This window comes from Equus przewalskii, chromosome 9 (assembly GCF_037783145.1).
Source record: "Equus przewalskii isolate Varuska chromosome 9, EquPr2, whole genome shotgun sequence".
Taxonomy (NCBI): Eukaryota; Metazoa; Chordata; class Mammalia; order Perissodactyla; family Equidae; genus Equus; species Equus przewalskii.
The window spans coordinates 38,428,217-38,452,812 of NC_091839.1; the positions used below are offsets into that span (position 1 = coordinate 38,428,217).

The 24,596-nt window shown below is 45.2% G+C and overlaps 1 protein-coding gene across 1 annotated transcript in view; it reads left to right on the forward strand.

Moving 5' to 3' along the window:
- The window catches only part of NT5E (5'-nucleotidase ecto), a 60,680-nt gene that overhangs the window by 11,864 nt on the left and 24,220 nt on the right, over positions 1 to 24,596 (forward strand). The window contains exons 2-3 of the mRNA XM_070633558.1: positions 12,899 to 13,121; positions 17,806 to 17,994. Coding sequence (XP_070489659.1) covers positions 12,899 to 13,121; positions 17,806 to 17,994 — 412 coding nt within the window. The remainder of the gene's footprint in view (positions 1 to 12,898; positions 13,122 to 17,805; positions 17,995 to 24,596) is intronic.

The following is a 24,596-nucleotide window of genomic DNA, read 5'->3' on the forward strand; positions in this document are numbered from 1 at the left end:
GCACTCCACCTGTGGAGCACAGCAGATTGCAGGAGACAATGTGGCTCAGTCTCTGCACAAGTGCCCCACCCACCTAGTGCAGTAGCTCAGCCTGTCCCCTGCCAAGAGCAGGGGCCCCACTTGCACGAGAGTGACCCATCCACTGAGCACAGAGGCCCAGCCTATGGGGCACAACCTGCCTGCCCAGTGCAGAGGCCCTGCCCTTGTGAGCACAACCTGCAGAATGGCTGCAGCCAGCCTGTACAAACACAAAGCAGCCGTACCTACACAACTACCAGCATAGGGAATGGGATCAGAAAACACAGCTCCTGCTTCCCTCTAGTAGTGGCAGTTGGAATCTGAACATGATACTACCGCAAATGTGCCAGCAAAGGATTGATTCATCAAACACCATGAAGAACTACAGCAACACTTCAGAACAGAAGGATAATGACAAGTCTCCAGAAACCAATCCTGAAGTCTCAGAAATTTACAATCCAAATGACAGAGAATTCAAAATACTTGTCATAAAGAAACTCAGTGAGTTACAAGAAAACTCAGAAAGACAGTTCAGTGAGCTCAGGAATAAAGTTAGTGAGCAGAAGGAATAGTTCTCCAGAGAGATCGAAACCCCCTCAAAAAAAGCCAAACAGAAATTCTGGATATGAAGAACACAATTAATTAGATAAAAATCTAGAACCCACAAAAAATAGAGCTGATATTATGGAGGACAAAATTAGTGCATTGGAGGATAGAAATATAGAATTGCTTCAGGTGGAGGAGGAAATAAAACTAAAATGGTAAAAAATTAAGAAATGCTTTGAGAAATATCTGATTTAATTAGCAAAAGCAATATAAGGATTATAGGTATTCAACAGGGAGGTGGGAGGGAGAAAAGAGCAAAGAGCTTGTTCACAGAAATAATAGCTGAAAAATTCCCAAACCTGGGGAAGAAACTAGAGTTACAAGTACATGAAGTCAATAGAATTCCTAATTATTTCAATGCAAAAAAACCTTCTCCAAGGCATATAATATTAAAACTGGCAAAAGTCAGTGACGAAGAGAAAATATTAAGGGCTAGAAGGCAGAAGAAAATAACCTACAAAGGAACTCATATCAGGCTTTCAGCAGAGTTCTCAGCAGGAATCTTACCAGCTAGGAGAGAATGGAATGATAGATTCAAAATACTGAAAGACAAAAACTTTCAGCCAAGAATACTCTATCCAGTGAAACTATCCTTCGGATATGATGGAGAAATAAAGGCTTTCCCAGATAAACAAAAGGTGAGGGAGATCATCACCACTAGACCTCACTTACAAGAAACAATGAAGGAAGCCCTCCAACCTGTAACAAAAAGGCAAAGGTTTACAAAGCTTTGAGCAAGGAGATAAATAGACAGACAAAATCAGAAAACCGCAGCCCTGTATCAGAACAGGTTAGCAAACAATTATAAAAGGTAAAGGAAAGAAAGCATCAAAAACAACTATAAATGCTTTGATTTAGTTACAAACTCACAAGACAAAACAGAATAGTGACAACAGTAACTCAGAAGGGGAAGAGAAAAGGATGGAACCTGCTTAGGGTAATGGACATAAGAGACTATCAGAAAATGGACTGTCTCATCTTATAGTAACCACTAAACAAAAAATCAGAGCAGAGCCACGATTGATAAATAAAGAGAAAACTGAGAAAACCATCACAGAAAACCACCAAATTGAAATGGCAGTCTGAAAAAGAAGGGAAAAGAAACAATGGAAATATAGAACAGCCAGGAAAAAAAGATAAAATGGCAGTATTAAGCCCTCATATATCAATAATCACTCTAAATATAAATGGATTGAATTCTCCAATCAAAAGACAGAGAGTGGCAGGATGGATTAAGAAACAAGACCCAACAATATGCTGTCTCCAGGAAGTGCATCTCAGCTCTAAAGATAAGCACAAGTTCAGAGTGAACAGATGGAAGATGATACTCCAAGTAAATGCCAAACAAAAGAAAGTAGGGGTTGCCATACTTATATCAGACAAAGTAGACTTCAAGATAAAAAAAAAAGACAATGAGAGGGGCTGGCCCCATGGCCGAGTGGTTAAGTTCACGTGCTCCACTGCAGGCAGCCTAGTGTTTCGTTGGTTCGAATCCTGGGCACCGACATGGCACTGCTTATCAAACCACGCTGAGGCAGCGTCCCACATACCACAGCTAGAAGCACCAAAGTATATAAAGCAACTACTAACAGACCTAAAGGGAGAAATTGACAGTAACACAATAACAGTAGGGGACCTCAACACTCCACTTACATCAATGGAAAGATAATCCAGACAGAAGGTCAACAAGGAAATAGTGGCCTTAAATGAAACACTAGACCAGGTGGACTTAATAGCTATAGGTAGAACATTCTGTACAAAAACAGCAGAATATACATTCTTATTAAGTACGCATGGAACATTCTCAAAGATAAATCATATGTTGGGAAACAAGGCAAGCCTCAATAAATTTAAGAAGATTGAAATCATACCAAGCAACTTTTCTGAACACAATGCTATGAAATTAGAAATCATCTACAAGAAAAAGGCTGGGAAAGGCACAAATATGTGGAGATTAAACAACATGCTACTGAACAACCATTGGATCCATGAAGAAGTCAAAGGAGAAGTAAAAAAATACCTGGAGACAAATGAAAATGAAAAGACAACATACCAACTCTTATGGAATGCAGCAAAAGTGGTGCAAAGAGGGAAATTTATAGCAACACAGGCCTACCTCAATGAACAAGAAAAAATTTAAATTAATAATCATAAACTACACCTAACAGAAGTAGAAAAAGAAAAACAAACAAAGCCCAAAGTCAGCAGAAGGAGGGAAATAATAAGAAATAGACCAGAAATAAGTGAAATAGAGACTAAGACAATAGAAAGGATCAAGACAACTAAGAGCTCGTTCTTTGAGAAGACAAACAAAATTGACAAACCCTTAGCCAGACTCACTAAGAAAAGAAGAGAGAAGGTGCAAATAAATAAAATTAAAAATTAAAGAGGAGGGGCCCAGTCCAGTGGCCTTGTGGTTAAGTTTGGTGTGCTCCGCTTTGACAGCCCCAGTTCAGTTCGAGGATGTGAACCTACATGACTTGTCAGCAGCCATGCTGTGGTGGTGACCCACATACAAAATAGAGGAAGATTTGCAGAGATGTTAGTTCAGGGCGAATCTTCCTCAAGCAAAAAGAGGAAGATTGGCAATAGATGTTGGCTCAGGATGAATCTTCCTCAGCAAAAGAAAAAAGGAGAAATTACAGCAGGTACCACAAAAATACAAAGGATTATAAGAGAATACTCTGAAAAACTATATGCCAACAAATTGGATAACCTAGAAGAAATGGATACATTCTTAGACTATACAAGCTCCCAAAACTGAATCAAGAAGAAATAGAGAGTCTGAATGGATCAATCACAAGTAGAGAGAGAGAAACAGCAATCAAAAACTTACCCCCCTAAAAAAAAGTTCAGGACCAGATGGCTTCTCTGGAGAATTCTACCAAACATTCAAAGAAGATTTACTACCTATCCTTCTCAAACTATTCCGAAAAATTGAAGAAGATAGAATACTTCCTGACTCATTCTATGAGGCCAAAATTACCCCGATACCAAAACCAGACAAGGACAACACAAAGAAGGAAAATTACAGGCCAATTTTGCTGATGAACATAGATGAAAAAATCCTCAACAAAATATTGGCAAATCAAATACAGCAATACATTAAAAGGATCATACACCATGACCAAGTGGGATTTATACCAGGAATTCAGGGATGGTTCAACATCCGCAAATCAATCAATGTGATACACCACATTAACAAAATAAGGAATAAAAAGCACATGATCACCTCAATAGATGCAGAGAAATCATTTGACAAGATCCAACATCCATTTGTGATAAAAAAGAAAACCTAAAAAAAATGGGCATAGAAGAAAGCACCTCAACATAATAAGGGCCATATATGACAAACCCATAGCCAACATCATACCTAATGGGGAAAAACTGAAAGCCATCCCTCTGAGAACAGGAACAAGACAAGGGTGCCCACTCTCACCACTCCTATTCAACATAGTACTGGAAGTTTTGGCCAGAGCAATTAGGCAAGAGAAAGAAATAAAAGGTATCCAAATAGGACAGGAAGAAGTAAAACTCTTGGTGTTTGACGATGACATGATTCTGTATATAAAGAAAACCATATAGAATCCACTAGAAAACTATTAGAAATAATAATAAAAAAAAAAACAGCAAAGTTGCAGGGTACAAAATCAACTTACAAAAATCACTTATGATGAACTAGCAGAAAGAGAAGTCAAGAGTACAATCCCATTTACAGTTGCAACACAAAGAATAAAATACCTAGGAATAAACATAACCAAGGAGGTGAAAGACCTCTACACAGAAAACTATAAGACATTATTGAAAGAAATTGAAGAAGACATAAAGAAATGGGGAGATATTCCATGCTCATGGGTTGGAAGAAGAAACATAGTAGAAGTGTCCATTACTGAAAGCAATCTACAGATTCTATGCAATCCCAATGAGAATCCCGAAGACATTCTTCATGGAAATAGAACAGCGAATCCTAGAGTTTATATGGAACAACAAAAGACAGTGAATAGCCAAAGCAATCCTGAGAAAAAAGAACAAAGCTGGATACCTCACAATCCCTGAATTCAAAGTATACTACAAAGCTAGAGTAATCAAAACTGCATGGTAGTGGCAGGAAAACAGACACACAAATCAATGGAACAGAATTGAAAACCCAGAAATAAAACCACACATGTATGGACAGCTAATCTTTGATAAAGAGGCCAAAAACATGCAATCAAGAAAGGAAAGTCTCTTCAATAAATGGTGTTGGGAAAACTGGACAGCTACATGCAAAAGAATGAAAGTAGACCATTATCTTAAACCATACACAAGAATTAACTCAAAATGGATTAAAGACTTGAATGTAAGACCTGAAACCATTAAAGTCCTAGAAGAAAATACAGGCAGTACACTCTGACATTCTTCTTAGCAGCATCTTTTTGAATACCATGTCTAGTCAGGCAAGGGAAACAAAAGAAAAACTCAACAAATGGGACTACCTGAGACTAAAAAGCTTCTGCAAGGCAAAGGAAACCATGAATGAAATGAAAAGACAGCCCACCAACTGGCAGAAAATGTTTGCAAGCCATGTATCCGACAAGGGGGTTAATTTCCAAAATATATACATTTCAACAACAAAAACAAACAATCCAAGCAAAAAATGGGCAGAGGATATGGACAAACATTTTTCCAAAGAAGATCCACAGATGGGCAACAGGCACATGAAAAGATGGTCAACATCACTAATTATTAGGGAAATGCAAGTCAAAACTACAGTGAGATATCACCTCACACCCATCAGAATGGCTATAATTAGCAAGACAAAAATGACAAATGTTGGAGAGGACGTGGAGAAAAGGGAACACTCATACACTGCTGGTGGGAGTGCAAACTGGTACAGCCACTATGGAAAACAGTATGGAGATTTCTCAAAAAATTAAAAATAGAAATATCATAGAATCTAGCTATTCCACTGCTGGGTGTTTATCCAAGGAACGTGAAATCAAAATACAGAGACTTATGCACCCCTGTGTTCATTGCAGCATTAATTGCAATAGCCAAGATGTGGAAGCAACCCAAATGCCCCTCAAGTGATGATGGATAAAGAAGATGTGATGTATAGATACACAATGGATAAAGAAGATGTGGTATATAAATACACAATGAAATACTACTCAGCTGTAATAAAAGACAAACCCATCCAATTTGCAACAACTTGGATAAAACTTGAGGGTATGATCTTAAGCAAAATAAGCCAGACAGAGAAAGACAAATACTGCATGGTTTCACTCATATGTGGAAGATAAACAAACACATGGATAAAGAGAATAGATTAGTGGTTCCCAGAGGGGATGGGAGGTGGGAGGTGGGCAAAAGAGGTAAAGTGGCACATATATATGGTGACAGATAAAAACTAGACTATTGATGGTGAGCACGATGCAGTCTATACAGAAACTGATAACATAATAATGTACACCGGAAATTACACAATGTTATAAACCATTATGACTTCAATAAAATAGCTAAAAGAAAGAAAAAGTGGAAACAACCTGTCCTTAAGGGAGTGGATCAAAAAAACGTATGGTTTATTCTTACAATGGACTGCTACACGGCAGTTAAAATAAATGAGTTATATTTACCAATATAGTGAGTAAACATTGCAATTTTAAAAGTTCCATTTTCTCCCTAATTGCCATCATGAAATCTCATAATGTTCATGCACAAGACACACAGAACAGTTCAACAAAGTTTTAAAAGACAATCTGTTCCACTCACAAAGTGGCAATAAGATCTTAGTAGAAATATAAATAACACAGGAAATGAAAACCAGGGACCCAGGCAGATGGCCCTGAGAGGGGCTGCCACCGGTGTGCGGGGGATGGTTATGCGGTTGGCTAAGGTTTTCACCGGCTTCCAAGCCGCTGAGTTTTTCTCATTTTACAAGTAAGACATTATTTACCGTTTGTTTTTATTTCCTGCTTCTGAAAAGTTCTAATGACTCACATAACAAATCATAGAGTAAAATGGGGCAGGAGGACTGGGTGGTTTTATTATTCATTCAGTAAACGTCTCCGGAGCAGTGGTGCCAGGCGCTCGTCTGGCGTCACCGAAGGTACAGGGACAGGGGACGCCCTGTGAGAACAATGTGTGACCGACCCCTACAGCAGGACAGGCGCTGTCCGAGACGTGCGTGAGAGGCAGGACAGACGCACAAGCCGGGGGGCTGTCGCCACGTCTTCTCAAGGAAGCGACACTCGAGCTGCATGTCGGGCAGCTCGTTACGTGTGGGCGGCTTAGTGTTCCTGGAACAGAGGGCACTTGAAGTTTGGCAGGAAAAATGAGGCCCCTGAGGGGAGATGGAGGAGGGTCACCCGATTGCGGCGGGAGGCGGGAGCCCTGGAGAGGCGGAAAGCTGGAGCTCGCAGTGGGCAGGTGGGGTTCGCGCACGCGCCGTGGGACGGCTGCTGTGACTAGGTAGGAGGTGTGAGCCTGGCGGCCAGGACACCCCCTGGAAAACTCCGGCGAGGTTTGGCTCAGAAGAGAGGAGCAGAGCGGGCAGTGGGCTGCGGTGGAGGAGGAGGCCGCTGGAGGGGCTGGTGCAGGAGCAGAGCCGCGGGCCTCCCCGGCGAGGTGGCCGGGAGCAGAGGGCTGCCCGGTGGCGCCCTGCCACCTGTTTCTCCGTCGGGGTGGAGGCCCTTTCCCGACCCTGGGACCACACGCATCCTCACTAGTGTCTCGTTCACTAGTTACTGGGGGGTCACTGTCTTTCCCTGCTCGGCTGAGAACTTGGCAGGGGGACTCGCTGGCCAGCAGCTGGGGAGTCTGGGGGAGGAAGGGCGGTGACCCCCAGATGGCTCGCAGACGGCTCCATGTATTGTCTCCGGAAGCGAGAAACCGGACTGTGGCCTGGGCTTCTGCCCAGCAGCCGCATCCCTGCCGGTGCATTGTCACAGTGGCTATAACCCACTTTGCTGCTTTCCTGCCGGGCAGGCCTAAAAGGGAGAGAGGGAGGGGTCGTTTCAAAGCTTGGAAAAAATCTAAATTTTCTGGTAGCACTTGGAATAAAAATTCAGCTGCAAGTCGAGGCCAACGAACCGAGGACGCTGCATCAGGAGCTGGCAGAGCCGGGCCGCCCTGACCTCCCCCTGGCTTTGTTTATCTGGGGACACATTTCCTGGTGGCGAACGCAGCCTCTCTCCTCGGTGAGGACAGGTTCTTGGCCTTTGGGGCTTTCCAGCTTTCAGGACTTTGCAGCTTGCTTGCCTTTTGTGGGCCAGTGTCCTGCTAAAATTATCACTCTGTGGCTGCTGTGTCCATCATCTGAGGCCTCTGAAACAGAACTCTTCACCAGTTTGGTACCCGAGGCCAGAGAGACTGTGTCTTGTAACCCTTTTTCCCCTTACAGTGTACGTAGATGCGATGACCCTGATTCAGAATTCTAGGTTGCAACCAGCCCCAGGGCTCAGGCCCAGTAACTCCAGCCTTGGGAACTGATTCTCTGTCTCTTTTTTTTTCCTCCCCTGCACCAATTATTTATTTACTTGTTCACTTATTTAGTAAATATTTACCAAGTATTTCTCCTGTGTTAGGTACCTTGTAAATGGATTATGGGGGCTTGGGTGAGAAAAGCATGGAAGTTGGCACGTGGCCGCCGAGGACAGTGCAATCAGGCAGCTGACTGTCGGTGTGACTCCTGGGTTCAGTTGCAGACCCCATCCGCGCTGTTCATGGAACAAACATGGTGAAGAGAGAGCAGTCAGGAAGGATTCCTTATTTGAAAGTATTGCCTCTAGCATTTGTTACTGACGATGTACTTTACTGTTGTTAGAAGCTGATAAATAGATTCCACACTTATAGTTATTATGATAGTACAGGCATGAAAGACAAATTTCATCTCAAATATCAATCTATAGCTGATGGACGGTAACTCCCCGCAGAACCAGGATAAGAAGGATTCTCAGGTTCAGTCCAAACTCAGTGGGAGAGACTGACAATCAATTAATTGGCATCTGCCATGGGCGAGGAATGGGCAGGGGACAGTGGCACTATGACATCATGCTTTTGTTTGCATTTCAACTTGGGTGGATACTAGGGACCTTCTATTTAATTTGATATGCAAGAGATGATAATTGAACGTTAAACTCTTTTTAGCTTACAGTGCATTGGAAATAAGTGAATAAAGATGTGATCACCTTGTAATCTCCTGAAAATGTGTCTTAAGTAAAGAAATAGCTTCTCCCCAAAGGGGAAGTAGACTTTAGCCTGCAGTCAGAACTCATGAGAATTATAAACCCAAAGTTTAGACACGACTGTAGGGTTACGCCTAACTGCAGGATATTTTTAATAATCAAAACAAGAAACTTGGAGTCAGAAGTCTTAGAGTATCATCATTCTCTTGTTGATGATTCATATGACCTGAAACGCCTTATGAGCCTTCAACTTAGTCAACAGAGAGTTTCCCCAAAGCCACTGGATTTTCACTAACTATCCACATCTAATGTAAATATTAACAGATACCTGCAGAAGGTGTTAAAAAATATCAGACTGTGTTCCTCAGAGTTCATTTAACAACCACAAGAGGATTTTGAGTCACAGAAGAATCAAATCTCGTCCTGTCCTTACATTTTCATTTGTTTTTAGCTTTCAACAGCAGGCAACATTTCAGGCGTTTGCGTGGCCAAAAATGCTGAGCTGGGCTGGAAGGAGAGTGTGGAAAGTTTCTTTCATATGAGATCCTCGGAGTTTTGGGGTTTTTGTTTGTTGTTTTTTGTAGTGTTTAGGTTTTCTCGTGCATGAAGAAAGCCGTGTGCGTGAGGAGCTGGGAAAGATCAGAATGCTCACGTTATATTTCTGTGATTCTGGGGTTGGACATACTGCAGGTCGTTTGCTAGGCTCAGCTCTCTTAAGTTACAGAAAAGTGCATTCGGTGAAATTTAGTGTTCGTAGTAAAACTATACAAGGTTTTCATAGGGCTAGAGTTAGTGAATGAATAGTTTGTGAATGAATGAGCCCAATATTAGAAATGAAATGTTTGGAAAGCAAAAAAACAAAAGAGAGAGACGGCGAGAGTGTAAGAATGTGATTCAGGGTTGGGAAATCGCTTGCCTGGCGTGAGGCTCGTAGCACCAAGTGCGGGGATCAGTTCAGCTCAGATCAGGATTAGGTGTTAAGGGCATGAGGAAGGCTGTGGGCAGAGCAGCAAAAAATTGACCGGCACACAGAGGGAAAGGTGGATGGGGATTTCCAGAGGGGACCAAAAAAGCAGAGAAATACCGCAACCTAAATTTTTTAATTCCTTGGATTTGTGCTACAAATGCCGTCTAAGATGTGAAGGAATGTGGGAAGGTGATCACTCTGTTCCGTTGTGCCTTTTATTGCTCTAAGTTCTTCTCTTAGGCAGACTCTTCCTGAGGTATTAGGTTATTAATAAAACTAATAGAAGTGAGTAAATAATTTACTTAACACGTTTCTTGAGCGCCTGCTGTATGCCAGCAGTGCTGTGGGAGCACGGTGTGCCCCATGAGTCGCGTGCTCCTCCTTCTGAGAGCTCATGAGCAATGACGTTCTACTAAATGCAGTGGAAAAGAAACGGGTAGGAGAAAGGCAAGGTGGGGAAAAGAAATTGTGAGTTTCTAAAGAAAGTAAGTATTTACAAAGGAATTTTCCTTCATTAATTTTTGTAGGAAAAGTTAGCTGTGTATGGAAGAAAAAGATGTGGTTAGAGATTCTTCTGCTCATTCATGTCTTCATTCCGTGGTGCCTCCCTGCTCTGCTCCGGGGACTGTGCTGGGCCTTAGCGGGCTCGGTGGGCAGGTGTGGGGTCTGCTAGGTGCAGAGAGGTGGCCGTCGGAGCAGAGGGAAAACAGCTAACTCAGACGGGGAGCGCAATGAAGCGTTCTTAGGAAGTCTCTCTTCTAAAAGGATCGTCAGACTTCAGGAGCTAAAGCCATTAGATGAGTAAGATAGTAAAGGCATGGCATAAAAAAGTAGTAGTCTATTCTATCTACCTACCTATGTATTGATCTATCAATCATCATTTATCTGTTATATACAAAGAGGCAAAGATAAGTGAGAGCATGGAAAACTGCAAGTAGTTAGGATTTTATTTGAGTGCTCACTATGTACTCGGCTTCATACAAAGCCCTTTACATCCAAGCATAGAGGTTAAGAAGGCTCAGGTCACAAGAAAGTGGTTCTAGTCCCAGCTCCATCACATCCTAATTGAGTGGCCTTGAACAATTCATTCAGTGTCTCTAGACTTGAGTTTCTTTCATCTGTCCAGTGAGGATATTAATAATCCCAACCTCACAGCACGAAACCTCCCTGAGGAGGGGGCTTTGAGAGCAGTAAGCTTGGGGTGCCTGTGAGATGTTGGGGGAAATATCCACGTGGCAGTTGGATGGTGTCTAGTGGTTAAGATTCGATGCTCTCACTGCCATGGGGCCGATCCATTTCTCAGTCAGAGAACCACACCACCCGTCTGTCAGTTGTCACACTGTGGTGGCTGTGTGTTGCTGGGATGCTGGAAGCTCTGCCACCGGTATTTCAAATACCAGCAGGGTCACCCATGGTGGACAGGTTTCAGTGGAGCTTACAGACTAGGACAGACTAGGAAGAAGGACCTGGCCACCCACTTCTGAAAAAACTGGCCCTAGAAACCCTATGAATAGCAGCAGGGCACGGTCTGCTACAGCGCTGGAAGGTGAGAGGGTGGCACAAAACGACAGGGCAGGGCTCCGCTCTGCTGTGCACAGTGAGGAGTCGGCATTGACTCCACTGCACTAACAACAAGAAAATTAGGTAAGAGGAAGAATAAAAATGAGTAGATATTCAGAGATTGAGGGGAAAGGCAAATTCAGAAATGCTGAGTTTAACTGGTGAGGCAGATATGTGGGAATTTGAAGACGTTGTGTTGCTTTCTCTGTATAAACACACATGTTAGGACATAACATACACAAGCCTTTGAGCCGCAGATGCTCGGGAGTGCCTGCGTGGCAGGTGAGGGCCTACAGTGCCAGGAAGGGCGGAGGTGGCAGGACACAGTGGCTCAGGGAGCACTCACTCTGGCCAGGCCCCCACGAACATGCCGTTAGAGTGAGGAATCTGTCAGGAAGGAAGAGAGTGGGGGCTATGAGAGAAGAGGCCCTAATTAGACTGAGAGGTCACCAGCCAGCACTTCCAGGCCTGTTCCCAGATGACCCACAAAGTGAAGCAAAATCGGGGGTGGTGTTCAAAAGGTTTGAGACTCACTGGTTTAAGTACTAAGTTAGCAAGACCGCCTTTGCAGCCAGAGCGGGTGGGTAGGTGCGTCTTGGAGATGGGCTCATTCCAGGAGCCGGTGGAGAAAGGAGTGGAAAGTTTCTCAGAGGAGGTGGCTGGCATGTTGTGTTTTGTCAATGTTACTCCAGGGGAAGCTGCCAGATGTGAAAGTGGTTGCTGTGCACTCAGAACAGTGAGGAATGGAGAACGCAGGGCACGGGGGAGGGCAGCATTGCGTGAAAGCATGGCAGCGCCTGGAAGAGCCCTGTGCCCAGAGCGGTCCAGCATGCCCTGAGGGCCGTGTGATCCATCATTTCACCATCCTGTTCTTCCTCAGACATGAAACTGCTGGGAATGAAAGTCAGGGTGGCCCAGAGCTGCCAAGGAAGAAACCGGTGCCTGCTCTGCAATGCCGAGTGCTATCCCCTGCCTGCCTCTGGGAGAAGGATTAGACCACGGAGTCCTCTTGGGAAAAAACAGTTGTGGGAACATAAGGGAAGAATGCCCGAGGAGATGCGATGAGGAAGAGAGGCCTCTGGGGTCTCTCCCTACAATACCTTTCCAGTCACCTTTTGTTAAAGTCCTTTTGATTTTAACGGTTCCGCCTGGCAGAGGGTGGTTGGAATAATTGGGTTGGCAGATTGAAGTGTGGGCTTATGACAGAAAAGGGAACATGAAAGGCTGGGTGGAGCCTAATAAATGCAGACTCTCAGACCTTCCCAGACCTGGGGATGGCAGGACGATGGACATCTCGCCAGCCGTCCAGGCGAGTCTCATGCACATTGATGCCACCTTCAGTAGGGGATGCGGGACGTGGGGAGCAATTCTTAAACAGCCCGATTATGTGAGTGTCCCTGGGCCCAACCCCAGGGGCACCGAGTCAGATCTCGGGGGGTGAGGAGGACAGAGGACATTCAGTCGGTCCCCTAGAGCCCTGCCGGGCCTGGGAGCCGCTGGTCTAATGGAACATTCCTTAAAGTATGCTTTTATTAGAAGTTCCGGCGTGCCTAATTCTTTTTCTCTTTTCCCTTTCCACCAGGCACTGGGAAATCATGAATTTGATAACGGTGTAGAAGGACTGATTGATCCGCTCCTCAAAAAGGCCAACTTTCCAATTCTGAGTGCAAATATTAAAGCAAAGGGGCCGCTAGCGTCCCAAATATCCGGACTTTATTTGCCGTATAAAATTCTTTCTGTTGGTGCCGAACTTGTGGGGATTGTTGGATACACTTCAAAAGAAACCCCTTTTCTCTCAAATCCAGGTATTTTCTACTTTTATAGCATTCGATACTTGAAAATAGATGCTTTAAATCAGAACTTGGCATTATCTTTATGGACCGTGGGTAAAAGGAGGAACAACGTGTGGTGTTGGACAGATGGCAAACTTAGGATGACATTGATGAAACCCAACGGGTGGCTTCCATGTTGTTCTAAGCTGCTTCTTAAAGACATTCTCCGACATTCTCCTTCTGCTCAATGAACTGCTTTGTTGACATAAACAGTGCAGTAATTCAATGCATTCAAAATTGGACGAGAGGGTGATTTTTATCCAGTGCTAAACAGTGCAGAGTCATTCACTGGAACATGGAGCCACATAATTCACTGCCCTTCTGCCTGCGGAGCCCGGGGGCCTGGAGCTAAGGTTTTCCCTCAACTTACCTTGTCTTTCCCTTTCTAGTATGATTTTTATATGGCTAGTTAACTCTCCATTCTCCCTTTTCATTATTTATCTCTTGTAGTTTTAATGACTTTGTTGTATCTGGCTTTCTGGGAAACATGTATATTCTTGAATGGTCTTATGGTATATATCTTAATATATTTCTGCTATATCTGTATATAGATATGTACACACATAGATACATATATAATCTTGAGACCATTGAAGAAGCATTTTTGAACCACTTTTATGGAAACTCTTTCACTGAAACACTTTGACAATGAGAATAAAAATGACATTTTCTCTAAATTATCCAAATTAATTTTTTTCCATATTTGAAGAAAAGAGGGAAAGTAGGAGCTAGCATTATCTAGAAACAAAGGTTTTCGTGAAGAATTAACTAATAAAGGACATATAATTTTTGACAGTTAGAAAAATAATATATTTATTGTTGTTGTTATTCAAGTAGGTCCAGACCATTAGAAACAACAGCAGGAAGGTCTGTGGTTCTTGGCCCTGAGCAGCCCGGCTCTGCGCCTGAGCGGGGAGGGCCCTGCAGCCGCGTGAAGGCGAGGGGCATGAGGCTGTCTCCACTGGTGGGGGAGATGACATTGTCAGGCACTCCAGGTGGTACATAGACGTCTGTCCCACAGGGGACCAGACCTTTGCTCACCACATGACACTCGCTCAATGGCTATTGCTGAGGTCCTTGTGGAACCACAGGGCAGTTATGGACGTGACAAGTCACTGGCTTTTGAATTATTTTGGAGGTGCCTTCTGAGCAAGAGGGACATGGTTGTGCCAGAGGGAGCCCACTGACAGCCTCAGCTGTTCTCCACCCCACCAGCCTGCCCGCGGACCCCCCTCCCCCTGCAGACCGCACTGCACGGCTGACCAGACCTTCCCTGGGCCTCGGGGACGCTGCTGGTTTTGGGGCCTCCTAGGGCTTTGCTGCAAAGAGGAGAAGGTGGAGACCACAGAGTGAACCAGGCTGCCTAACTTCTAACAAACCAGTTGCCAGTGTGGATAGGGCTGGGGTGAGTGGCCCAGCCGCTTCCCCCATGACAGCCCATCCAGATGGGGTTGGACGCTCCTGCTCTGGGTCCCCAACACCTCAGAAAACACCTCCGCCTGAGCACCTCCCCTTGTTGCATTCGTCCCTTCCTGTTAGCTTCCTGCGCTAGCCTAAGCAGCCTGAGGACCGAGCCTGGGTGTCCTCTCAGTGAACATCTAGAACATAGTATAGAGGCCAGCTTAGGGTCTCTGGATAAAGATGTGGACTTGTTGAATAATTGAAGAATTGTGTGTCTCCATAGGTTGTATTCCATCCACTGGTTTTTGTGTTCATTTAGGATAGAATGTAATTAAATGCCATAAGAGAGTCAAAAACAAAGTCAGGGAAGGGGGAAGGGCTGGGCGAGGTGAGTGAAAGGAGTGGTGGCCAACTTGGGGTCAGACAGACCTGGGGAAGAAGCTCCCAGGCCCCCGGAGGGCCGTGTGAAGCACGTGGGGCAAAGGGCATTCCAGAAGTGAGGTCGGACACAAGCTCCGTGAGCACAGGGACCCTGTCTGCCTCAGCCACTGCTCCGTGTGCCGCATGGTGCCCGGTGGACGGGAAGTTCTCAGCACATGCTGCTGGAATGAACACAGGAGAGCAGGGAAGTGTAGGGCCACAGTTACAAAAGAGCAGATAGTTCAGTTTCCTGGAACAGGGGTTCTGAGGAGGGGAAGCTAGGAAGTTGGGTGAGGACTGGGTGAGTTGTAGGGCCTCCCGAACGCCAGCCTGAGGAGTTCTGGCGTGATTTGGAGGACAGCGTTATCCCTTGTTTCTTTCTTTTTTTTTTTTTAAAGATTTTATTTATTTATTTTTTCCTTTTTCCCACCAAAGCCCCCCAGGACGTAGTTGTATATTCTTCATTGTGGGTCCTTCTAGTTGTGGCATGTGGGACGCTGCCTCAGCGTGGCTTGATGAGCAGTGCCATGTCCGCACCCAGGATTCGAACCAGCGAAACACTGGGCTGCCTGCAGCGGAGCGCGCGAACTTAACCACTCGGCCACGAGGCCAGCCCTTCCCTTCTTTCATAGTCACCAATGAGACGGGGGGTGTTCATGGAGAGCCGTGGGGCTCCAGAAATCCGACCGGCCTTGCTGGGACTCTGACGGCACCCATTTTAGTCCTTTATCAGGCTGTACAAAGGAAGAGGATCTGCAGGGGCGGGGCTCTTCCCAGCAGCTCCAGGAGAGAAAGGCTGGCTTGTGTGGGGACTCGTGCAGGAGCTGGGGTATGGAGCAGTGTTTCTGGAGACGCTTGGTTCTTCCAAAACCACTGGCCCAGCAGCCAGTGTGGGCTCTTCCTACAGATCTCTGGCCCCTAATCCAGCCCCATTCCTCCAGTCCCGGTGGCCTGGGCACCCACAGGTACAATTTGTGTTTCTAGCACATTTAGTTTACTTTAGCTGGATAATGAAATTCCTATACCTCTATCCCAGGCTTTCTGCATGTGTGGTGACTGGACCCCACGAGCTTCCCGATGTGTTAGGAGAGCACATGCCTTTGTGCTCAGAGGCATTTCTCTGAACTTTTTGTTCCTTCCTGCCAGCCAAACTGAAGCACAAGGTGGTAGCATTCTCTGAAAGTCTCAATAGTCATTCGTTTGTTCATTCATTCCCTGGAGTGCCTGTCTATGTACCAGGGACACTGACCAAAACAACCCCTGCCCACTGGAGCTTACGTGTTTAGTGGGAGAATAAATGAGTAAAACGTTTGCTGGTTGGAAGGTGGTAAGTGCTGGGGAGAAAAACTGAGCAGGAGGCAGAAGGGTCAAGTGTGGCATGGGGGAGGGGGCAGTTTAAAGGGAGGCTCGGGGAGAGGCCCACGAAGGTGACATAGCACTCAGGGGTGACCAGGAGTCCTGGGTTTCTTGAGGTGACTGGCAAGGGGCAGACTATTTCTGACCTTCTCAAGGCAGACAGTGGTGGCAAAGCTCTTGCAACTCCTGATTTCTAAATGCTGCCTGTGAGTTCCTGGCAACACTGCTGGTCAAACCCGCATGCATCCGTATGCTGCTGAGTCTCAGGCACCTAGTCCGGGGCCTCCCTGGCTCTGCCTGCAGCCGTGCTGTTTATCTTCCCTGCTCATTTGCTCGTGTTGAGTTGACTAATGTTGAGATCCCCCCTGGAGCACAGAGACTCCTAAACATCTCAGCATCACAGGGATGTGTTCAGCAGTCTTGTCACTCTTTGGAGAGGTGAATCCTTCTCAGACTGGAGATGGAAGACTCCTGGGTTCTGAACGTTCCTTTTGAGATGTTATTCATGTTTTGACATTTTCATTTTAGTGATGGTTCTTAGAAATTTAGCCTAAAGGAGTCTGGATCATCTGGAGGGCTCCCTTGTCACAGAGTACTGGACGTGACTTCAGGGCAGCATCTGTGTTTGCTGTCTCCTCTCTGCCAGTGAAAGCCATGAGACATCAGGCTTGCTGAGGTTTGGCTGCAGAGACAGGGAGAGACCGAGGTCTTGCCGTGCTGGGTAGCACGTGCTTGCAGCTCACGGAGCGGCCACTGTGCAGTCGACCTGAGCCGGCAGGCGATCGGCTGGTACCGCTGTGGGGAGTGAGCAGCCAGGGCAGAATGTGCACGTGCCAGTGCCCACGATACTTGGGTGAGGCCCTGGCTAGTGCAGAGCTCGGGGGTGCCCCAATGCTGACCTCATCAAGTGAACAAGACGGGGTTGTCACCTGACATGTTAAGATTGGTGTCCAAGGACTACTGACTGACAGTTTTAAGTTTGAAGATTGATTATCCTGAACTTGCAAAAAAAGCCTTAGAGTTACTAAATTTTTTTGAGCTATAGCTGACATACAGCACTGTGTAAGTTTAAGGTGTATGGCGTGACGAGTGGACAAGCACGTAGCTCATCATTCTTATGTACTCAGGCATTTTCTGCGTTGACACCATGGAAGTATAAATATAAAAATAGATTTTAAAAAACAGATAGGCTTTCCAATCTAACACCTCCCCATAGTTTGAGATGGAATTTAAGCGACATGCTATCATCCACAACCTTAAATTAGTGCGGCCTTCAGTGAATGTAACTGAGGATCTTGATGTGAGTTTTTATTGGCTTTGTAGGGGTTTTATGTTTAATTTATAAATATGTTTTGGTCGTAGTGATTTAAGAGTTTTAGTAGATTAAGGTATTTTTACTTGACATGTATGTATAATGAGCAATATAATATAATAAAAATTACTATTACTAAATATCTATTTTACTTATTTTGTTCCCTAGGAACGAATTTAGTATTTGAAGATGAAATCACTGCGTTGCAGCCTGAAGTAGATAAGCTGAAAACTCTAAATGTGAGCAAAATTATTGCACTGGGACACTCTGGTTTTGAAATGGATAAACTCATCGCTCAGAAAGTGAAGGGCGTGGACGTCGTGGTGGGAGGACACTCCAACACGTTTCTCTATACAGGTGATTGTTTCCAAATATGGCCGGGGTGTCTGCATAACACTCTTTCCTCCATCAACCCCCCTTGGTGTGAATTAGTTTTAGATAGAAAACCCATTTTTTTCTATTTTGAACCTTTAATGTCCCCAAATTTTTGAGTCTGGCTCAATGAGTCTGTCCCCCCACGCCCACCACCTCTTCTGCATGGAACTGTGAGGTGTCTTCAGGGAAAGGAGGAAGAGGAGGGGCCTGGCTGGGGAGGCTTTGGCAGGAACAGCCCTTCCGCTGAAGCGGTTGCTGCTTCGCCTGTCTCTGTATGGGCTATCTAAGGCGAGGCTATTTTCATAAAAGCAAAAATAAACAATACCCCAAACAATAAGAAATACCCAAATACGTTAAAAGGGATTATCACTAAGAAGGGCGTATGGGTAATTTTTACTTTCTTCTTGGCACTTTAGAGTACTTTCAAATAAGGAATTCATGTTGTTTTTGCAATCAGAAAAAGAGACACAGATTATAAAAAGAAAAGAAAGAAATGCAATATTGGGTCAGAAGTCCTCCTTCCTGATTCACCTGAAAGACCTTGAGCGGGTCATTCCCCCTCTCTGAAGCTGTTAGCTTCGCTCCATGAGGGGGATGGTAATGCTCAACGTGCCACATTGTGAAAGTTAGGTCAGATGGTGTGTGTGGAAACACTTCATAACTGCCCATTGCTGTGCCGTGGTGTGGAGGTTGCCCACCAGTAGACACAGGCCGATCAAATGGTGACACTGGTGAACTCTCACAAAGCAGAGCTGGCCTTCACTTGAGAAAATGAGTGGTTCAATTCCTTACTAATTCATTTCCTTCACAAGTAGTTTTACCTCTTGGTAGACAGAGGCTAGAGAATTATTTCAAACTGGATTATACCCATTAGTGGTTGTGAAATCAATGCAGTGGGTTAAAAAACCAGTAGGGTTTTGTTTTTACAGACTAGACTAAAACAGATGAGGCACTTACTCATACGAAGGATGTGTGTTGTTTCATGGGAAAGGACATATGTGAAGCAATAAGAACAGCTTCAGGCCCACATCAGGCGATACGCAAGTGATGAGGGCGATGATGGGCATTGGCAGTGATGGGAGCTTTCTCTGTGTGGGAAATGTTGCAATCGAACATCTGAGAGCCACTGCAGTAACTCTGGGAGAGTTAGATGGACTGAGAGCGCCAAGCCCAGGACGGATCCCCTTGGAGCAGGTCATCAGGCAGCGCTGGGTAGAGATCAAGAGTCTGGCGTCCGATGGGCTGTTCCACTAACTAGTGGTGAGATCTTGCCTCTGCCTGATCGCCCTCATCTGTGGAATGAGGGCAGTGACAACAGCACCTGTTAGAAAGGGTCGTGTGACTCCCTGTAGGGAAGGAATGGAGGCGGGTGAAGCGCCTCAGAACAGGGCCCAGTATTGCACCATCTTGTTTCAGTTGTGTCCCGGCTTTGTGGGTAAGATTGTGCAAAACCCTTCCCTGGACCCTTTTCTGAGCTTCTGCCTGAGGCAAAGTCAGAACCCAGGACACACAGCGGGAACCGGACATCTGCGTCCACCCTCTCGTCCCTGAGAGTAACAGGTTCAAACTTTTTTGACTGTGATCCCTAATAAGAAAGGCGTTGCACAGGAGGACCCACACACACTGTCAAACACACACACACACAAACCAAAAGAAAACTTTCACAAAGCACCTGCTGTTTTCTGTTCTGCTGTTGATTTTAAGTGCCAGTTACTACCTGGTAAATAGTTTCCTTGTATTGTAGCTAGCCCATGTTTTGAAAACTCGGGCCTGACCAAAACAGTGCGTGAACAATCCAAGGTATCGAAACCCTCCGTTCAGGTGCTCGAGTCCCCGTGTTCCTCCTGACTCGCTTACACACCGTCCTGATCCACGCAGGCTTAGGGAGCCGGTCGGTCCTCCACAGCAGCCATCAAAATGTGCCCGTCAGTCATTGTGCCCTGATGGGCCTGAAAAGGTTTGGTGACTGTGCCTGGCTTCCCATTAATTCTGCAGCCAGAACTGTCCCTTTGCTCCTGTCACTTTGTTTCAGTCAACAATGACCTGCAAAACAGGATGTGTCTTTTGTAAGCAGATGAATTTTTAGTTAATGATGAATGACTAGATGAAAGAAAGATTTAGAGATAAAAATTATAATTTGCTTATCCATAAGTCTTGAGGTAGAGAATTATAGTCTCTGAAAAAACTGCTTCTAGAGTCTTAGTCATTGATTTCATGATTGCTTGCGAAGATTAAACTTGTTCTCGTGAAAATATTTAATTCTGATTCTTATCATTTTGAGTTTAAAAAAAGTCATTCCAGGACACAATAGAGGATAAGCCTCATTTCCTTGTTTAAATAAATGTTCCCAGCCTTAAAAAACAAGAAAAACTCCACTGAGGGGCCAGCCTGGTGGCATAGTGATTAAGTTTGCACATTCCGCTTTGGTGGCCCAGGGTTTGCAGGTTCAGACTTTGGGTGCAGACCTACACATCACTCCTCAAGCCATGCTGTGGCAAGCGTCCCACGTATAAAATTGAGGAAGATTGGCACAGATGTTAGTTCAGGGCCAATCTTCCTCAGGAAAAAGAGGAGGATTGGCAACAGATGTTAGCTCAGGGCTAATCTTCCTCACCAAAAAAAAAAAACCTCCACTGAATTGTTTGAATTGAATTAGCATAAAATTAATTTAAAGTTAAATATTATTAGTTAATAAAAATATAGTTAAAAATAATGCATCCCTTGGAATTTTAAATCTTGCTGAGAATCATTTCAGCACACACACAGGACCCACCATGTACACACATACACATATACACACCTGAAAGAAAATTTCAAAGGCATCTGGATTGGACCTGATATTTTCTCTCCTGTTATTTAATTTCTCTTAATACTGGTTACCACCTATTAATTTCATTGTATTGTAGCTGGCCCATATTTTTTAAAACGTGGCTTTTAATAAGGCATAACCAAAACAGTAACGCAACTGCTCCTCTCCAGATGTTGGACATCATTCCAGGTTCTTTTTGGTTATAGTGTGCATGTGCAGATGACCTCACAGGGTCTGACCACTCTCACATCGGACTGAAGAGTCTGAGAGCACTTCCCCCTGACCAGGCTTCCAGAATGACACAGCTGCTAGTTTGCAAATGACTTCTCTAGAGAAATTAAATCCTAGAGTCCTGAACTGGTCCATGCTGTTGCCTTTGGAGAAAAAAGTAAAACAGTGAGGGCAAGTGGAAAGCTGTAGCAGGTACGAGGGAACTCTATCCTCTGTGCGACCCTTGAAGGCAGGCAGACTCCTAAGATGCTGTCTCTCTGTTGGCCTCCCACTATTTTAACTGAATTTTGGATTGAGCAAGTCAGTCTGGCCAGCTGTGGCCTTGAGTGACTATAGACATGAGTTTCTATATCTGCAGAGGAATGGGGTTAGAAGTGTTGTCTCTGATCCCCTCTATTCTAACATCTTGCTCCCTAGAGCCATCCACACAAAGAGCCTGATTGCTTACTTCCCAAAATTTGGGCAAATAAACGTGGTCTTCACAGAATACCTTATAACTTCCTTAGGTTACTGCAGTGAATTTAATTATACTCTGACTTCTTTGAGGCTCATACCTGCTGGCTATCCCACTCTGTCCCCCTCTGTATCACTGTCATCTAATGGCCCCCAGGCCACTCCCCAACATTGCCGAGAATTTAGCACCCCACTTCCCGTCTTCCTCTCCTCTCCGGCTCCTGCCTTCATCCTGGCTAAGTGTCTACATGGATGGCTCATCCCTTACCCAAAGTTCAGAGTCCCTTGATCTTCTCAACTCATGACTGTCACCTCCACTCCATTTCAACAACTTCACTTCTGGGGCCACAGGCTGAGACCGGGTCATCATCCAGAATTAGTCCATCTCCAAAGCCCCACTGTCCCCCTCCCTTGTCACAGCCTCTCAGCCTTAAAGCCTTCTCACCCCTCACTCCTTTGAGATCTGGCCTTCAGCCTATTGAACCTGCAACCTCGGGAGCTCCTTCCCTCCCAGTCCTTCTCTCTCCCCTTAGCCTGGAAGCATCCACTAGGGACCCTTGACGGAGTCTATGGCCGACACATGGAAGGCAGGTGTCCAGAATTGTTGAATGAATGTTAACAGGTGCAGCTCCTTTAAGATTTATTTGATCAGTTTTTAAAATACCTAATTTTCATTGTCTCTGGATTTAGGCACGCATTTATTGGACTATGAAATTCAACCTCTTTCATTTATTAGAGAACATAAATGATTTTAATGGCCACAGAATTTCATTCTCAAAACAAATGGAGTTCACAGCGTCATTATAGACAAGACAGATGGTAAAAGCTAAGGCTAATTCTTCCCACTGCAGCCCATGGCGAGGTGCACATGTGAGGGGTAGACCCATGCCCACTTTACTACTGGGGGAGGGAGGCCGAAAGACTCTGTCATTGTTTGCAATCTTTCACCTCTCCATTAATTTCCACTCCTGTAGTTTAGATAATCTTGCCTTTTAGAACAAGAAAATTGTCTTACTATGCCACATCCACAGGACAGGGAGACAGTCTCCAACAAAGAGCCATCTCCTCTGGGCATCAATAAGAACAGCTCGTGTCTTTGGTTCATTAAGTGAGGAGAGAATCAGCCAAATGGCAAAGGTGTGGCCAGAAGCTTCAAAGATGCTGTGCTTGGTGGCACAGGCACTAACTTGTCCAGTGGTCGCTTGCTGGGGACCTCTCAGTCAACTTTTAGCCACACCCCAGCCTCAACACCAGCTTCCTTCATGTAGCAAAGCCAGAGCCTTCTGGTTCTCCATCTTTGCAGCCACTTAACACTGATCAGTTTTAGCCACATCTCATGAAAACTGCTTTCCAAGATGAAGTGGGGCTATCCAAACCCCAATTCTAAACAGGACAAGCATAAAGCATGGTCAAGGTCATCTGGCAGGTTGAGTTGATGATGGCCCACATTGTGAAGTCATGAACCCACTCCCATGACAAAGTGACATCTCTTCCTGGGGCTACAGTTCATGTTGCCTTAATTTTCCTTCTTGATGGTCTTCTGAGAAGGATCTCATCTCTCCCACTCTCACTGGGAGAGTGTGGGGTTGTGGAAAGTGCTTTGGACTCTGACAGATCCAGTTTCCTGCTGGAGTTGGTCACTATTGGCTGTCTGACCTGAGACAAGTTACATAACCTCTCAGGCTTCAGCTTTTTATTTTTATTTTTTTTATTTTTTGGTGTGTGAGGAAGATTGGCTCTGAGCTAACATCTGTTGCCAATCTTCTTTCTGCTTGAGGAAGATTGTCACTGAGTTAACATCTGTGCCAATCTTCCTCTGTTTTATATGGGACACTGCCACAGCTTGGCTTGATGAACAGTGCTGGGTCTGCGCCTGGGATCCAAACCTGTGAACCCCAGGCTGCTGAAGCAGAGCATGTGAACTTAGTGAGCTTAACCACTAAGCCACCGGGCTCGGCCTTTCAGCTTTTTCTTTTTAAAAATGTTTACAGGCATATACTACCTCAGAGACTGTCATAGGGATTTTAAAAATTAGGTAATATATAAGCAGACCTAGGCCTTAGAGCAAGTAGGTCCAGGACAAATATGTCAATTCTCTAATATTCTGCAACATGGGAAAATGTATGTAATATAGTATTAAATGAAAAAGAGGAGTATACAAAAGTATTTCTTTTACAGCTGTAAAAAACCCAGCTCTTAAAGGACCCATGCACAAATTCACCTGTCTCAGAAAGCAACCTAAAGTCACCAGAAAGAAAGCTGTACAGACCTTTGATGAAAAGAGACTCACCTGGTAGGCTCTGGGTGCATCTCAGTGAGAGGTGAGACATCACCAGAGAATGAGACATTGGTGGTGACCATTGTAACCTAGTACAGGTATGCTGACACAGATGCTGGCAGACACCATTGACATTCTTTCCCTAGCCTGTCATCCCAGGGGTCTGCCACACCCACTAGAGGGCAGATTTAATCCAGTTCAGCCAGGGCAGGCAGCCCACCCTGTGGACCAGCCCCACCCAACAGCAAGCCCTCAGCCTACTTGCTTGCCTGCATAGACTGGTTGCCTTGATTTCTACAGGCAGGCAAGGGTTTCTGCCTCTGCGGGGCAGAGTCTGTGTGAGGAGCAGGTGAACTGTTGGGGGCGTTGGTGGAGAGGTGAGGGCCTCTGCAGTGGGGTGACTGGGTACACTCCAGGGTGTTGGGAAGTGTGCATAGGCCAGGACTGTGTTGATGGTGTGTGTGGACCTATTTGGGATGGGGCTTATCAGTGGCAGAAGACCTGTGCTTCACAATCAGCCACAAAGAGGATCAGCCCCCCTTCCAAAGCCTGAAACAATTGTGTGCTCCTGTTCCTAGGGCCAGCCCCACTCAGCTGCAATCCTGAGAGAGATGACAAGAGGCTTGCAGGCCTGAGGCCTATAGCAATTGTAAGCCCCTGAGCCTAGAACCCAGCTACACTGGGTGCCTACCCATTTAACAGGAAAACTGCAACAGGAGTGTGCTATTAGCCCTTGTAGCCAATGATTCTGGGGCTCCCCAAACCAGATTTACAAATAGCCAGCCAGGGAGGGAAAGCCTAGATTCCCTGAGT